Source organism: Trichogramma pretiosum, unplaced genomic scaffold (genome assembly GCF_000599845.2).
Source record: "Trichogramma pretiosum strain Unisexual culture from Peru unplaced genomic scaffold, Tpre_2.0 scaffold4, whole genome shotgun sequence".
NCBI classification, from domain to species: Eukaryota; Metazoa; Arthropoda; class Insecta; order Hymenoptera; family Trichogrammatidae; genus Trichogramma; species Trichogramma pretiosum.
The window spans coordinates 225938-243328 of record NW_019641688.1 but is presented as its reverse complement, the minus strand read 5'-3'; the positions used below and the strand labels follow the sequence as shown (position 1 = coordinate 243328).

General features: G+C 44.9%; 1 protein-coding gene across 2 annotated transcripts in view; it reads left to right on the top strand.

Moving 5' to 3' along the window:
* Window positions 1-414: 414 nt before the first annotated feature.
* Window positions 415-17391, top strand: part of LOC106656072 (zinc finger protein jing) — a 57554-nt gene continuing 40577 nt past the window's right edge. For both annotated transcript variants that reach the window (XM_014376719.2, XM_014376718.2), the window contains exon 1: window positions 415-1222. In XM_014376719.2, the coding sequence (XP_014232205.2) occupies window positions 438-1222 (785 nt within the window). In that variant the 5' untranslated portion in view covers window positions 415-437. The remainder of the gene's footprint in view (window positions 1223-17391) is intronic.

The following is a 17391-nucleotide window of genomic DNA, read 5'->3' as shown; positions in this document are numbered from 1 at the left end:
CGCAAGTAAACTCTTATGCATGTGTTTGTGTGGCAGTGCCATCTCCCACTGAGCCAATCCTCCACAGGGTGTATATACGCACGCACACATTCGTACAAGCGAGTCTGAAATCTCTCGGTCTCTTTCGCTCTTGCGGTTCGTGCGCCGATTCAACTTTCCCCTCGCTCGCCTCGTCGTCGTATAGTCGTCGTCGTCGCCGTATCTTGTGTGTGTGAGTGTAAACACGACATACATTCGCAAATCTGCGTGTATATACGTGCATTGCAGGAGAAGCGTGTGTCCCGCGCGTGGGGACGCCGCTGGCCTATACGAGAGCCGACTTACACACACACACACAGACGCGACTATATTGGAAATAATATTAGGGGTCTGCGCGAAATTCAGCGGCGTCGAGAGAGACTACGGCGCGGCGACTTCTCAGTGCGTGCTCAGGCAAGATGGCAGACAGTTCGTTGTCGTCGTCGTCGTCTTCGTCGTCGTCGTCGTGTAGCGTCGCCCTCCGCCTAAATAACGATAATAACGCGAGTGCGCAGACCACTGCTGCTGCTTCTTCTTCCTCTTCTTCGTGTAATACAACTGCCGCTGCATCTGCGGCCAACAACAACCCGAGTAACGATCTGACTCGCGCCGCTGCCGTCGTCGTGGCTGGCAAGTCGATTGTTGTATCTCAAAACTTTAGTAGTGGTATTAAGATGCAGCAGCAGCTACAGCACAATCGCATCCAGGACGACGCTAAACTGAGTATCGCGAGTGCCGTGGTGCTCGTCGAGCGCACCGATCGTCAATTGATGATCAAGAATAAGGTGAAAAATATGAGTATCGCGAGTGCAGGTAGTGCAGGTAGTGCTAGTGCTGGTGCCGGTGGTGTTGCCAACAATAATTCTGTGCTTAACAGTAGTGGTGGCAAAATTAATAATGTTAAGAAAGATTTGGTGTTGCTCAAAGATAAGCTCAATTGTAGTGTAGTGATCGCCGACGATCTCAAGCGCATGACGCCGAAGAAGGCCAGCGGCAACAATAACAAGGCCAAGCAGGACGTGGTGGTTGACAACGACGACGACGATAGCGGCTTCGGCAGCAAGCCCGCTACACCTCCTCGCTCGGAAACCGACAGCAACAGTCGAAGCGGCAGCAGCAGCCCCGTCGTGGCATCGCCAGTTGGAGTAGCAGCAGCAGCGAAGAAAAAGTCCGAGCGCGACGATTGCTCCGGAAGTTCTGACAGGTTCGTTTGAAAAAGAAAGAATAAAAAAGAAAGAAAGAAATAAGAAGCGACGACTGCTCGAGGCTCGCTGCTACTTTTTTTTCTTCCTTCTCGTACTTTTTTGTATATTACTCTCTGTCTCGGACGGATATCCATGCGCACGCTGCTGCACGCACAGAGCAAAGTACTGCACACTTGCGGCTGTTGTATATGCAGTCCGAAAATTAGGAAGACCCTGGAAATCGACCATTATATCATGCGCGCCTTACCTATAACCGCACGAAACATCGGGTGATACATAATGAGTTTTTGCGTGCGAGTGTTTGTTTGCCTGTATTACAGTTGTGTACGATTTGTGCCATAGCGCATTGCAGTCGTCATTTCTTTCTCTCTCTCTCTCTCGCGAGTCATTATCATCGTTCTCTCTCGAGGTCTTCTTTTATACACAGCATAAAAAATATTATGCACTCGGGGAGAGCCAAAGCCGCGAACGATGCACATCCTTTGTCGCGCGATCCCAACGCGACTGTATACGTATCGTGCTGTGCACACCTTGTGCGCATCCGTAATATAGACGCGCTGTGTAGTGTGTGCTCTCTTCTTTTGATTATACTTTTCTGCACACATCTCTGCTCTTTTCGGGGGGAGTCAAATTACATCGTTGTCCGTAGTAATAAATAAATGTTCCCGCGAGCGATTATCGAGCCATCAAAGATAATAAATTAATCGAGTTTCAAGTAGCAAAATGTGTATAGATCGGCACACTGAGAGAGTATACACTATTATAATGTGTAAGCTCGCTCCGACGCGCGATCGAAACCTCGTGAATATTAAATAATACATAAATTATGCGCCTCGCGTGAGAGAGAGAGAGAGAAAGAGAGAAGAGTCTCGAGAGATAATAATACGACGACGAGCAGTTGAAAGCATCGATTGTCTATATAGGAAATGTAGTATAAACCGATCGAAATCTTCGCACACGACTGACAATGACTATTACGCTTATTTCTTTTCTCTAAAAATTTAACACACGTAATAACGTAATTTTTTTGAAAAATCATCTTTCACAACGAGCTCAAGGAAGCGTACACCATACAGAAAATCCTAAGGAGTCTTTTATAGCTTCAATATTATAATATTATTATTATATTATATCCGCGCATATAAGAGCAGTAAACACAGATGCCACGATCTCATCTCGCTTTTTTCCCTCTATACTACTTCGCTGTCGTGCTGTATTATGATTCCCGCGATCGACGTGCAGCTGGACGAAGGAGAGTCTATATACATAATATAATATTACACCAACTTTTTCATATAAACACAGCAGTCGCGGCTTTTTCTCATTCATGGATGTATATAATGTAAACCACATTGTGCAGTGTGTGTGTGCCTACGTGCAGTTACGTACGTATACATATAAATTAGCAACGTTACTAAATCCCGACGAAATCTCGCGCAGCGAAAAAAAAATCATGAAATTGGTCGAGAGTAAAAAAAAAGCAGAGGAGGAGAATCGCCGAATTATCGCGCCCGGCTTTATTATTTATAAACAAAATTCGCGGGTGCGCATACCACGATGTCTTATACGATACGCAAGACTTGTCATGTGTGTGAGCAGTGCGATATATATTATGTGTACAATATATACGTATGCGTCTAATTAAGCGCAAGATAAGCGATAATCGCTATCAGTCATTGCGCCTCTCTCGGGGGACTCTCTTTCGTGTTTCGCTCTTTCTCCGGCGAATTCGCGTATTCGCGTTTATCGCACTTTGGGTCGATGATGACATATAATAACATTACACTGTACGAGTTCGCGGATATGTACAATATAATTCGAACGCGATTTTTGCGCTTCTCGCGGTTTACTGTGTACAATCGAATAACAGTAGCGTTAGAGAGCTCCGAATCGCGCGACTCTTTTTTTCCTCTTTTTTTTTACACGAGGCGTACGTGACACAAACTCGCTCTCTCGCTCGTTTCCGAGTAATTATCGCTTTTTTTTTCTCTGCGTCGCGACTCTTCTTCGCCACGGATCAAGCGCGCGATTATCGAGAGAGCGACTGTTACTTATAAGTCGCCAGAATATAATACGAAGACGAAGACGGCGACAACGCGACGTCCGTTCCGGGCGTTTCGCGCGATATTAGGAGCTTGTACTTTATATGTGTGCCAAAATGAGTCCGAGAGTACATAATGTACCACAGGCCAACAACGGTGCCCCGTTTCGTACGTCCGTTTACTCGCGTCGCCTAATGGGTTATTGAACTCCCGCGCTTCGTTTTTCACGCACATAAGATAATAGCTCCTCCTCACATACTCGCATTTGCTGCTTCTTACACTCGCTACACCTCCTGCGAGAGAAGAGACGAACGAAGGAGAGCGCGCACGAGCAGCAGTGTATTCTATTTTATTTTATTTTTACTATGCGCGCGTGTATGTAACACTCGAAGCGTGAGAAACTGTACTATATATAATGTACTACTACTCATGGTAGTGGGCTTCTGTTCACGCGTTTAAAAGTACACGCTTACTCGAACCTGCTGCAGTGTTGTTATGTATACTCATACACATTCCACGAGTGTGTGTTTTTTCGTCGTCGCGGTGGCATCGATTCGTTATGACGAATTTTTCGATGCGCAGCTCCGCGGGCGTGTGTACTTAGAATTGGGAGCGAGAAAGAGATATCGTGAACAAGAACAGAAAAAAATAAACGAGAGAAAAGACAGCTTCGGTCCTTTACTCTCGAAAATCCAAGAGAGTGTGTTTCAGGGCAAAAAATTATATACTCTTCGCTGACGAAGACGCCATGGCATTACCAATTCAAACGACGACGATAAAGTTTCGAGACTCGCACATTTTATACATAGTAGGATTGAAGCAGCGAGGAAGAGCCAAAGAGGAACGAGAGAGAGAGAGAGCGAGAAACAGTGCATACGCGCACGTCGACGACAGATAAAAAAACTCGCTCTCTGTATGAGTCTGTGTGTAATATAAGTTTGCTGCCGCTGCTGCTGCGAGGGTGTCGTCCGAGGAGTACTTTTGGCTACTTGCGTACGCGCGAATCGTTCCTCTCTATGCCCTATTCTTTTTTTTTCATTTTCGTAATGTCATACACTTCGCGCATAGAAAATTGAGCTTTATACGAGTTAAAGAACAAGGGAGTCAACTCTCGTTAGCGCCTTCGTAGTGCATTACAGTCCGTCCCCTTTGATGGAGGCGGTAGTGGCGGCTCAATTTTTCTTTTCCTTCTGCTTCACTTATTACACTCCTTATAGAATCTTTCGGGATTCGCTAATGATTCGCTAAGTGTGCATTTAAATACGATGTGTATACATCAGTGCTTCTGTGTGGCGGCGAGAGTGGCTACGGATAATTGGGTTTATTCAGACGCCGCGTATAGCGCGCAATGACCCTACACACGATATACGTATAAATACATTCAGCAAAACCTCGAGATGTATTCGTCGTACACATATACCCACATAAATGTGTGTTTGTGCGTGTGTTTACAACAAAGAGCTGAAAGATTTTATACATATGCATAGAAGGCACCGATCGCTATACACGATAAGATTTTTCTCTCTTCTCCGTAGTGGTCGTCGTCTGTGTGTAGGATACCCATGTATACATACACGCGTATACATATAAACGACTACGTATGGCTCTCTTTTTTAAAAGAAGGGTGTATGGAGTTTTTTGCTCCGCAAGCGCGCGCGATTGTGTGTGTGTACGTGATGCCGAGCGACGAAGAAAAAGACCCACTCGAGGATGCACAGATTGATTTATTGGGATTGAAGTAGTTTTCTTGGCTGATACACGCACACACACGTATATGTTTTTAAAGCAGCGAATACGAAAACGAGATAAAGATAGAGGATGATACGTTAAAAGAGCGAAACCAACCAAGTTTTGCGAATCAACGTTTTATTGTATTCGATGCTCAGCTGCGAGAGCTAGACAAAACAACAATGATAAAAGGAAAACGAGAGTTAAAAATCATTGCTTCTTTCATCGCGTTCGCCATCACAAACTCACAGCTGTCCGTGTGCCATTACAAAAAGAGACGAACACAACAGAAAACAGCTTAGAGGGCCTTACGCGCGCGCGCGTGCTGTTAAATGCAAGGTGCATTTGCACATCATAAAGCTTATGCCAGGCTTAAAATGAAAACATTAGAGTGATTATATGCAGAGTCGACGCTTTCACTTTGATTCTCTCTCTCTCTCTCTCCCTCTTTCAGTGTGTACGTATGTCTATCTCTCTGCGTCTCTTTATAACGCGCGCGTCTATTCGCGCGTGTATAACGCACTCGTTCTCGTTCTTCTTTTCTTTCTTTCATTCTCTTATACATTTATTTTTTTTTTATTTTCTTTTTCGTAGGTGGATAGCCGCATCCCGAAACGAGAATGATATTCATTGTCGCACACACACGGCGTGCACTCGCCGCTTCTTTTGTATAGTCCGTCAGATGCTCGACTCACGACGATTCTTCGCTCTCTCTCTCTTTTATTCTCTCTCTCTCACTCTACGTTGCACTGTCCTCTTTTATACGTTATATTCTCTCTTTCTGCTCGCTAAACCCTTTCTGCATATTTTGTGCTACGCGAGACTCGATGCCAAATGGTATCGTCGGCAGCTCTTTTTTTTGTTGTACTACTACAACTCTGGTATTTATACGTTTAACTAGGCCTCCTATAGTGTATAGGCTTAAATGTGCGATCGCGGCGAGCTTTCTTCGTTTTCAATCGGAAATTCCACGTACAAACATCTTATCGGCAGCAGGAGTCAACAACTTTTCTCTCCCGATAAATCAGCATCATCTGGATGTTTTATTCCTTGTTTATAACGTGCTTTTTTTGTCTATCTTGACGCGATCCGCCATACGCGTATTATACATTAAATCCATCTGTGTATACGATGCGTGTATCACGATGCGCGCATTTTTCGCTTATATACACGCGATACGAAAAATGCAATGTATAGGCCTTATATGCGCCGAGACACGCTTTACAAAACAGGTTCTTCTCGTTTTTACCTATATAACGCTTATGCGCGTATCGTATGTATACACGTTTACACACTCGCACACGTACGCACTCACACACAAGCACGCATATGAGCGCACTTTTATTTTCTCGGAGCACGTTGGCTTCCAAACGGGCGACGCGCGCAAGGACAAGTAATGAGAGGGCTGTACTTCTGCTGCTGCTACCTGCTGCTCCGCAATGTACAAGCAGGAATTCGACGATGAAACATTTTTTTCCGTTCCTTAATGAGTATGCGCGCGCTCGCGAGTGCTTCGTCAAATTCGAAATGACTTTTAATCCGCGCGTTATGTACGCGTACACTAGCGAGGCGACGAGATATTATATACGGGCTTCGTATCGTACACACGAGGCGGCATGCAAGCACGTGCAGCAGCAATTAATCCATATATATTGGCTGACAATGTTCCTTGTCTCGCTTCATCTTCTTCTTCTTCTTCCTCTTCTGTTTTAAGTGAAACTGTCGCTTTGCGCGCCTGCGCAGACAGATGCGACTACACGACCGAAAGCGAAGGTTTTCTATAATTCGGAATTGGTACATATCGTAGTCTCAGTCGCACCCAAACTCAGTTGGGTGAAAGCAACCTAATGGCAACGTCATTGTAGCGTCGGATATACTCTCCCTCTCTTTTTCTCTCTCTTCCGCTCCCGCTGGCCGCTCATAGTAGTAATCACATGGCCCAGCTGTTTCGTGAGCAGCAGACAGTATACGTGACGTGGTCGCAGTGTGTAGTTCGTGTTATTTAAAATTAAAAAATATCTTCAGTTATAAACGATTGTGCGTTGTGTATTGTAAGTAGGCAAAATGAAGCGCAGATATTGTCCCGAAGAAAACAATTACTATATAAAACAGTTAATAGAGTTACGAGACAGGTTACATATTAATTGGGAAAACGAAAAAGAGCGATACAATGTTGTCGGCCCACTTTATCGCTTGATCATCAACTGGAAGAGCGAACTTCCAAATTTCCGAAGTTATTTTCTAATGGCAGAAATCGATTGGCTTCTCATCGAGTCCGTGCGATACATTAATCGTTGCCCAGAAAATAGTTCGCTGCCAAAACGATTCATCAAGTTCGTGGCTCGCAGCGGCTACAAGGACAGGCCCATTTTCGATTTCGAAAACAAGCACGTGTTAAGTCGCACCACGGCGCTGCATCACGCGCGTGAGTGTGATAATGAGGTTATTGATCAACTGTTCAGTATATACGATAGCTTCGACAAAAACTATACGGACGAGATGGGCCTTACGCATTTCCATGTGGCCTGCCAGTCTAACTGTGTATTTTACGCCAGAAAATTCCTCGAACACGGACAGGACGTCAATTGCGTCGTGCCTAAAACGGGCGATTCGCCGATGCTCTTGGCTCTGGCCCATGGCTGCGAATTAATGGCCCAGTATCTGCTGAGACGCGGCGCCAATACGAATTTAGCCAATGCGGAAGGATCGACACCTCTTCACGTTCTCTGCAGTAGTGTTCGCGACGATGAAACTATGGCGAACAATTTTTTGAAGTACACCCGGACCAAGTTTTTACCGGTTAACGTCAATGCTCAGGACAGCTTAGGCAATACACCATTGCACTTGGCTATGCGTCGCTGCAAGTCGAGGTTGGTCGAGTGGCTGCTGAATAACGGCGCGGATCCGACTTTGACCAATGCAGAGGGATTGACACCTGCTACCTATTGTGATGTCCGCGACAAGTCGGGCAACACACTATTGCTTTTGGCTCTGGAGCACAACTTTAGGAAGACGATGCAATTTCTGCTGCGAGGAGGGGCCAATCCGAATTTGGCTAACCAGGTCGGATTGACACCTCTGCACGTTATTTGCCAGAGACCCAACGATCGAATGGTGCTTACGACAGCCGTCGAAAGGCGATACAGTCCGGACGGGTATGAACTTTATGACGACTTGTTGGAGGTATTCTTCAAAATCTGCGACGACGCGAAGCAGACGGTGCAAGTCAATGCCCAGGACAAATTTGGTAACACGCCGTTGCACTTGCTTCTCCGGCATAACAAAAAGAAAATGGCCGGATTTCTGCAGAGAAGAGGCGCCGATTTGAATTTGGCCAATGAAGATGGATCGACTCCTCTACAAATTATTTGCCAGAGGTTTTACGATGACATTGCTAAGGTATTGTTCGAGATTCGTACGTTTGAGTGGTTAACCGTCCAACCTCTGACGTCACAGCAACTAGATTTTAAAAATCGCTTGCCCGGTGTGATTTGTTCACTCTTGGATCGTGGTGCTGATTTGTCTGGTTTTGTTTTGCCCGATGCGTCAAATTTGCGCTTGGATTATGATCTTGAGCTGTATGCCGCTAAATATTATTTTACGGAAAAACCTTCTCGCTTTCACTCGCCTGCCAAAATGCATAATGACATATTGAGAAAAGTATCTGGCGCTCTGGCTGTCTTTCAAGATCTCAAAGAAAAAGGGAAATGGGACCCAAGCAACGTCCTAAGAATCATGAAATTTTTCATGAACAAGCAATGCTTCCACGAGTCGACGGAGGAATTTCTTCGTTGGCACAAAGACGAGGAGTTTGTGAGAAAAGCGAAAAACATAAAGATACTTCCAAGGCTCTCGCTCTACGACAATCGTGGGGATGACAATGTTGATGATGATAGCGACGATGATGATAAAGACGAGAGTCTGTCGCTCTACGAACTGATCCAGTTGCGACCCGAACAGGCGGCGAGACAACTCGCGTACACGGACTACTTGGAGTTGGCAAACACGAAAAAATTATTTTGGCTGCCCGAGCTGTCACACGTGGCCTGTGTTATGCATCTGTTCGATAAACTATCGAGGGGATTTTTCCGACGATGGGGACTGGATTCTTTTATGAAGCTGATCCACTACAGGCTGCCGATTCTCTGCTGCGAAATGATCATAGATAATTTGTCGAACCAAGACTTGTGTAATATTTTCTTGGCAGTTAACCCAAACTTGCAAAAGTGATAAGCGTATTTGTAATTTTTTATGTCTGCTGAAATTACATTTTAATGATTTTCATGTCATGTACAAAGATTTAAAATAACTTAAATAACTAAAATATAATTTTTATGTCATTCAAATAAATAAAAAAATAAAAATGAATTTAAAAAACAATTGAGATCATTAATTTTCTTAGATTTTAATGAGTACATGCAACTCGAATCCGATTAATTCTTTGCGATGCATCCAACGTCTTAATCATGAATATAGACGGACACCTGCATATAATTATTACTTCAAAAGTCGAACATAAGATTATCGATGTATACAGATTCATCCGTACTCGATGGCATCTTCTTCGCAGTACATTGTGTATCGTAAACACACACATACATTCGAACTCGAGGTAAATTCAGCACACGACCGTGAAAGTGAAACGTCGTCGTCGTCGTCGTTCGGACGATTCCGTTACATACAACACGTTGCACCGCTGCCACGCGCACGAGTACATCGAGCAGCGGCGTAAGCATTACCTCATTTTTCTCTCTTAGGCTCGCTCGGGCGTCATCGGCTCGTTCATTATTAAATACCTTATACCTTTTTTTTCATTTTCACTTTGCGACTGGGCGCGCGAGCCAACTGACAAAAGCGCAAATTTCGCGCTGGCCTGCGCTCAGACGATCGCGAGCGTAATAATTATACACTAGCGGACTCGCGCCTTGAGCTCGTGAACTTGCTCCTTCTTTTCTTTTTTTTTGTGTATATATTACACAGATATAAACGCATACTCACGCACACACGAGGCCCGCGTGCTTATAACGGTAAATATGAAATATTTATCGCTGCATTTGCGCAATGTTTGCTGCTCGAGTTCGGAGATTCGAACCGCGGTGGAATTCACGTTGTGCCATCGTCGCCGGCGTTCGATAGGTGCGCGCGTGCCAGACGCAGACAGATGGGCCGCGGTTATTAGACACTGCGACGAGTGTCGCACGCTTAACGTCCTATCCGCTTAAACTCGAGTTATACAATGAAAATTTTTCGTTAGAAAATCTGAATTTTTTTATATCTTCGATAGTCGAGTAGAATATTTGAACGGATTTTTCGTCTATTAATGGCAATTCGAGGTAAAACTTGATTATGAGGTATGTCCTCGCTTACGCAAACGAGACAACTATTTGTGCTGCGATATCTCCTCTTTGGTAAAAAAAAGTGTTGAGTTGAATAGCGTGAGCCGATTTAACGCGTTTGAGTTTTTGGAAAAAATAATTGAGATTCAAAGGATTTTCAGTTTCTAACGAAACAAATTATTTCTCGGGCCCTGAATAATTGCCTAGCACAATACGTATATCTTCAATAGTATGAAGCGCGACCTCGACTGCTGTTGTTGCACACGCTGACTTGTACGTACATTATTAAAATCTACACTCAGCACACATACCTATAAGGTATGTTCATAGTCGAGTCGGAGCACAGAACTGCGTTACACAGCCAAGCTAGCTCTCGGTTTTATAGCGAGAGCTTTCTAATGTTACCTGCCAATTGCGAAATGTTACTATTGCAGCGTTGCTTGAGTCTCTCTCTCTCTATATAGACATTAGACGCTGTATAAGAACAAACTATATATCGCCAAGGCATTCGCTTTGCTGCCACTGCTGCTGCAGCTGGAAAGTAAAACTCGGCCGCCGCGTAGTTTCGTAAAATGATCGTGTGGCGTAGAGAGGTATATACACGAAATACACAGCGGCACACACAGCGTTTTCTCGACGTCTGTATCTAAGTGTGTGTTCCGCGCAGCGCCTTTCGGTGTACCCGAATCCCTGCGGTCGTCATCTAGCACACACTTACGCACACACACAAAAACGGAGCAGTCGTTTAGCTACTGCCTGTGTAGAGTCATGCCGCTCGCGATCCCTTTTTTTCCCACGAGGAGAGACAAACTACACGGTGCGGAGAGTCAGCTGCTTCGCGTGCTCATACACATTATTACAAATACGACGAGCTCGTGTTCGATTCGGGGGCCCCATTGTCATCGCCGGCGTCGGAACGCGCGGCGGGTCCCGCGAAGGTGTTGAGCTGCTCTTGCTACGGGCGAGCGAGACGCGTGCGAAAACGTTTGAATACAAATGCACGCATACGGGTACATCATCGGCCACGCGCTGTGTATAAACATTCACGAAAACTCCCGTCTCGAAAGATTTGGCATATTATCGGCTCTCGCGGGGTAGCAGCGCAAAGCGCGACAGCGGCAGCAGCAGCAGTAATAGCGACGACGGTGACAAACTCCGCCTACTACTCGGCGCGTATCCTTTCATTATACGCCAAGTGCAGAGCAGCTCATAAGAGTGAAAGAGAAAGAGAAAGAGAGAGAAACATTGGGCAAATGCGCGCGCGCGCGAGACTTGTTGCTCTATTGCTGCCTGCCTGACTGCCTGTGTCCTGCGCGCCGCTGCGCTGTAGAGTCTCCTTTGCTGGAATTGAAATATACATACAGCGCACTATACAGCATGAATTTACTATACACTTTCGTGCAGTCCAGCAGCAGCCGAGTTTATACATACAGATATACCAGACACACACGTGTGCTGTAAGCGTCCGTACTCTTTCTCTCTCTGCTGCTGTTATAAGGCTAAGAGGAGGCACGGCGCACGCAGCGCACAAGAGTAGAGAGAGATAGAGAGACTTTACACGCATACATGTAATGCTTTTGCGTGTGTCGGTGCACACAGACAAGCATAAAACTCCACTCTTGGCAGTAGCGTCGTCGTGTCGCGTGTATGCATGTATATGTACCGTCGGCTTTTATTGATCGACGTTTGCGCTTGCGCCGCGCGCAGGAAGACACACAGGCGCAGCGCAGAGGCACACACAGACACAAGGCCCCGGCCTTATGCACGCGCGCTATATAATATACGCGCATACACCGAGAGCATGGCAGGCATAGAGCAGAGATATATGTATAATAATATACGAAACGCACACTCGCTCGCGCGCGCGCACACACAGACTTGCGCGAATAGTATACACTACTACTACTACTACTAAGGCCGTGCGCCAAAGCGAGAAAGAGAGCGAGAGACTCGTGTATACACATGCACACGGTACACACACAGGCGAGGAGAAAATCGCGACTCCACATTGGCAGAGTAGAATGAGAGAGAGAGAGAGATGACTGCTGCTAGCGAATGTGTGTATACAGATATAGCAGGGATAGGATGTTATACTTTAACACAGACTGTACCTACTACCCATACTAGCCTGGCCGCTGCGCCGCCGCCGACGTTGCGCTGCCGCTGCTGCTCACTGCTGCACAGACCATAATATAGCAGCAGCACATAGCGCAGCAGAGCATATACTGCGCGCGCGACCGGGGCGCGTCTTCTGCGGAGCCTGCGTTCTCTCTTATATATACATATTTATATATATATTATAAAAATATATGTATTTCTCTATGTATATTTTTTACTTTAATCACAATTAATTAAAGTATTATATACGTGTGTGTTGCGTTGTCTCGCATGCTTGGCTCTTGGTTATTTTTACTTGTAAAATAATCCTTACATCGTAGCCTAGCGCAAGAAAATTGTGCCTCGACAGCAGGAGCTAACTCCGCGTATACACACACACACACGTACACACGTACACGTAGAAACTTACATTATACACTCACATTGCCACTCACACCAACGCAGATCATAACACACAGTGCAGCTATGAATCGTTCGTGCATTGTGCTTATATGGTATGTGCAAGTTTCGTCGTTGTGTGTTGTTGCTGCACTTCGTTATAATAAACGTGCTATGGAGTCGACGACGTTGACTGTCTAGTGGCTGCTCGCTTGTGTATACTGCTATATACCGCTTGCTACGCTCGCTCGCGACTCCGATCTGTGCACCGAAGTTTGTTTTCTTTGTTGTTTCTTACTGCACGATGTGTACATCTAATAATATTGTATAAGCTCTCTCTCTCGGTGTGTATCTGCCTGTGGGTCTTGTGCATGGGCTGTTGCATGCGGAGTAGTTCAGTGCAGTGTCTCCGGAGTACAACTGCCTCAGTTGTGTATGTGTATGTGCACGACCGAAGGTTATAATGGATACTACTACCTGTGCCTCGAAGTAGAGCCGAGGTCTTCTCGCGCTCACTTCCTCGGCGAGTGTAATATACCTTGCGTGAGTGTGTCTGTGCGTGAGTGAGTGTGTGGTTGAATTTCCGCGTGTGCTTGTGTGTTCTGCGAGTGTTGCTCTCATCCTCTCTTGGTGTCGCGCGACATTTTCATCGAGAGGGCCAACACAAATACAACGATACATATTTTTTTTCCTACTTAAACACACGCACTACTACGCGCACACATCCGAGTGCGCGACCAGTTTGACGCTTGCGGCTTCACCTTTAGAGGAGGACTGCGTATGGATGTCAAAAGAGTTAGCAGGTTAGTATAATAATCAAACGAAAATTTCCTGCCTCGAGACTCTGCGTGAATTTTTTTTAATAATAACGTGCGCGCGTCTGCTTGTGTGTGTGTTATGCTGTTATAAGCGAGCGGCTGTCTGTGATGTCTACTGCTGCTGCTACTCTGCCGCTCTGCCTTGTGGGGAGGGGTTACTGGCCGGGAAGGCCTTCTTTTCTATAGATATATTATATAGATTCTCTCTCTCGTACTGTACGATTCCTGCGAGTGGTTATAATATTACGTGCCTATGTGTGTGTGTGTGTGTGTGTGTGTGTGTGTGTGTGTGTGTGTATTATACACATAACTAGTCCCACATGTATGTACGTGCAATTATGCTCATGTAACGATCGGATTGTGCTTAATAATGAACCGAACGCGCAATGCGACGTTATGTAAGTTTTATTGAACGGGAATCCTTGATAAGACGCGACGACTCGTCTGATTTGTATCATAGTTACGCGTCCGTTGCATATACCCTATAATCCATCGGAATGTTTTGTCTAGCACCTTTCGGGTCACCAAGAAGTGTCGTTGTGTGTGTGTGTGTGTGTGTGTGTGTGTGTGTGTGTGTGTGTGTGTGTTTGGGTGCGCGCTACGGCACTCTCTCTCGAGCACAGATCGTGGAATAGCTCTCTTGCTGCTGCTACGGCGAGGGCAAAAAAGTGCAACACACCCACACGCAAACTTTCACGCGGCGCACATACACGCATAATAATACGGAATCTCGACAAGTATAGAGAAGAGAACGAGTTTTCGAGCCAAGACAAATTGTTAACACTGCAGTTTGGGAGGTAACAGCAGCAGCAGCAGCAGCAGCAGCGGCAAGCAGTAGAAGGCAGCAATAGCAGCAGCGAGAAAAGCTAGAATGTCACGCGCGCGCGCGCGAGGGTGGCATTCTTTGAGAATTTGGCGAATCGATCCTTTGGTGTATATATCTACGCGGCTATACAGAGGCACCGCACACACTCCTCTCTGCCTCTATGTGCGCGCCTTTCTGCCTCTCTCTCTCCTCTCTTTGCCGTCGAGTAGTCCCTCTCTCGCGCCCTATACAACGTCGGCGCGTACTTTATATCTATAATACTCGTGGCAAAAAAAAAAGGTAAAGGAAAATTTTTTTTCTCGCTGCCACTCTCGCGAACTTTGGTTCGAACTTATATTACGGCACACGACGTGCGTAGACGACGAGAAGATCGTATTGTAATTTGAAAAAAGAAAAATAATAATACCATCGAGCCGCGATTCCCATACCCCGGTAGGCGCACAGGGCGCGCTATTAAATTCGTTCGATCGAACGCGCAGCGGCTCGGCTCGATGATTTTTCTCTCTCTTCTTGTACTTCGGCGCTGGGTGCAGTTAGGTATTTTTTTGCTCGTAATTGTCGATCAATTCGTGAATTGACTGCTCTCTCCTCGGGTGGCAGGCCCAACGAGCTTCGATTTTTTCTCTTGTTCAGCTAAAATCATGTAAAGGTTCTATGGCACATACGTCGAAAATAAAAATAAAGAGCAGTACTGGATAAATCCTTAGTATTTATAAAACATTTAATAATAAACTCGCGTTAGATAATGATGACAAATCTTTTACTAAATAAATACAAAGAAATTCCTTAATATTAAGTTTTTTATTGTTAAGTTTAACATAAAGACTCGAAAACATTTTAGACTGTAAAAAATTTAAAGGGTGCAAGAGAAAATGTAAATAAACTTACTTTTTATTGTATTACCCGATTTAATTAATCCTGTCAAGCTATGTTTGCATTGAAAATTTAGTATAACTTTATACTGTGTTCGTGTATAGGGCAAGAACCTGTGTTTTGTAGATTGTCATTACCTATGCATTCATTTTCCCAGTATGTAATCACTCTCGGTAACTGATAGAAACTGAGAGGAGCTCAGATAAAATTTTCAAGAACGAACTATCAAAGTTCTCGTAAATTTGGTCAATTTTTAACTTTCTTATATTACTTTGAGCACCACCTGAATTTCTTGTACATCCTCTTTCACGTTTTATGAAAGAAAACCCATGAAAAAAGACTACCTGTGAAGAATAGTTCACTAACTGTACACTAACTTCATATTTGAAGAATCTTTTTCGTGATAAATAGATTGATTAGTTAATTGATTAGAAATACTTACAGTAAATTACCTAAAACGTGAGTGTGGCTAATGAAGGGGAAAAAGTACCCATCCTTATACTTGACATCTGCTCACCTGTACAAACTTGAAACTTTCGATATTAATTAATTACATTGCACTGGTACGACGTAATCCACAGACTAAGATTTCGTCAACTTTGTAAACGAAAAGTAATTACTATGCGCTGGTGATAAATTTGAAGCTACACAGTTCATAACTTACTCATTAGTTCACTGTGACACTGACGCCAAGTTAGAGAGAAAGTGAGAGAAAACGATATAAATATCCGTAAATATCCGTAATTCTCTTATTGTACGACGAAAGAATTTAGAATTTATAATTCTTATTAAGATATACGAGTCTGCAATTAAGGACTGTGGTATTCCGTATATCACGCAAACTAATGAAAAATAAATAGATACACTTTATATCTAAAACGTAAGAGACGAAAAAAGAGAAGATTTATCGTTGTTTCAAAGAGGCACATTTTTTTAACGCTCGTACACGTGTGCAGTTATTCCTACTCAGTTTCGACACATGAAAATCATAAAAGCTATATGAAAATCGAGCCCAAGGTGCGAGTGTGTGTGTCACGCGTTGGAAAAAAAATTGTAAAACAATGCAACGACACCGTCTGCGCGCACGAAACTCAGCCAGTGCATTTTTCCCTCTCGCTCGCGCTCTTTCAGCGCGACGATTTTTTCCTTTTTTTTTTTAGTCGTCGTTGTTTTTATTTTTTTGCGTGTATACGCACGCGTTATTGTGCGAAAAAATATCGCCATCAGCGTGCGCAAAAAGTGTTTATATGCACGGAAAGAGGAGAGGAGGGAGAGAGAGAACATACACAAAACATGCAAATTTAATATGTAGTAAACCTATTTGCCTTGGTAAAAGTTAAACCGTTTGCGTTGGGGCATTCATTCTAGCGAGCGCGTCGGCGTTATTGTCCGAGCTAACGTTTGCCGCCGCTGCGTTGCTGGTGCTCGAGAGAGAGAGAGAGAGAGAGAGCAGAGAGACTCATGCCATTTTCCGGCTTTAGATGAAATATTCAAAGGTTAAATTTTCCACGAATTCTCTGCCTCGATAAGGTGGCTTTTCTCTACCTCTATATGTGTATACGTAGTGTACGCACGTCGTACGCACACGCGTCTGAGCGAAAAAGGCCATGATTTTCAATTAAACGCAATTAGCTCTTCGTCCATCAGCGCGAGCTCGTGCGGTAGTGGTCGTCGCTGCTGCACACCGCTGCTATGCTAGCTGCCTCCGTACACCGCGAGACTATGTGCGCGTGCGAGCGCAACAAGGCTAATTAAAATACGCTTTCCACGCAGTAGTAGTCGCAGCAGCAGCAGCAGTGCAGCGTGAGCCAAGCCTCCTCTCTTGCTGCTGCCCGTCACATGCAGTCTATGTGTGTGTATACCTCGATCCATGCGTGTGCATGGTGCTGTGCGTGTGTGCATGTGCATATACGATGCACCTTGCGCAAGTTACATGGCCGCAGAGAAACACACATACACGTATATTCTTCTTCTTCTTCTTCTTCTCTCTTTCGATATACTCCGGCAGAGCTCCGAGTGCAGCCGTCTTTCTTCTCCTTCTGCTGCTGC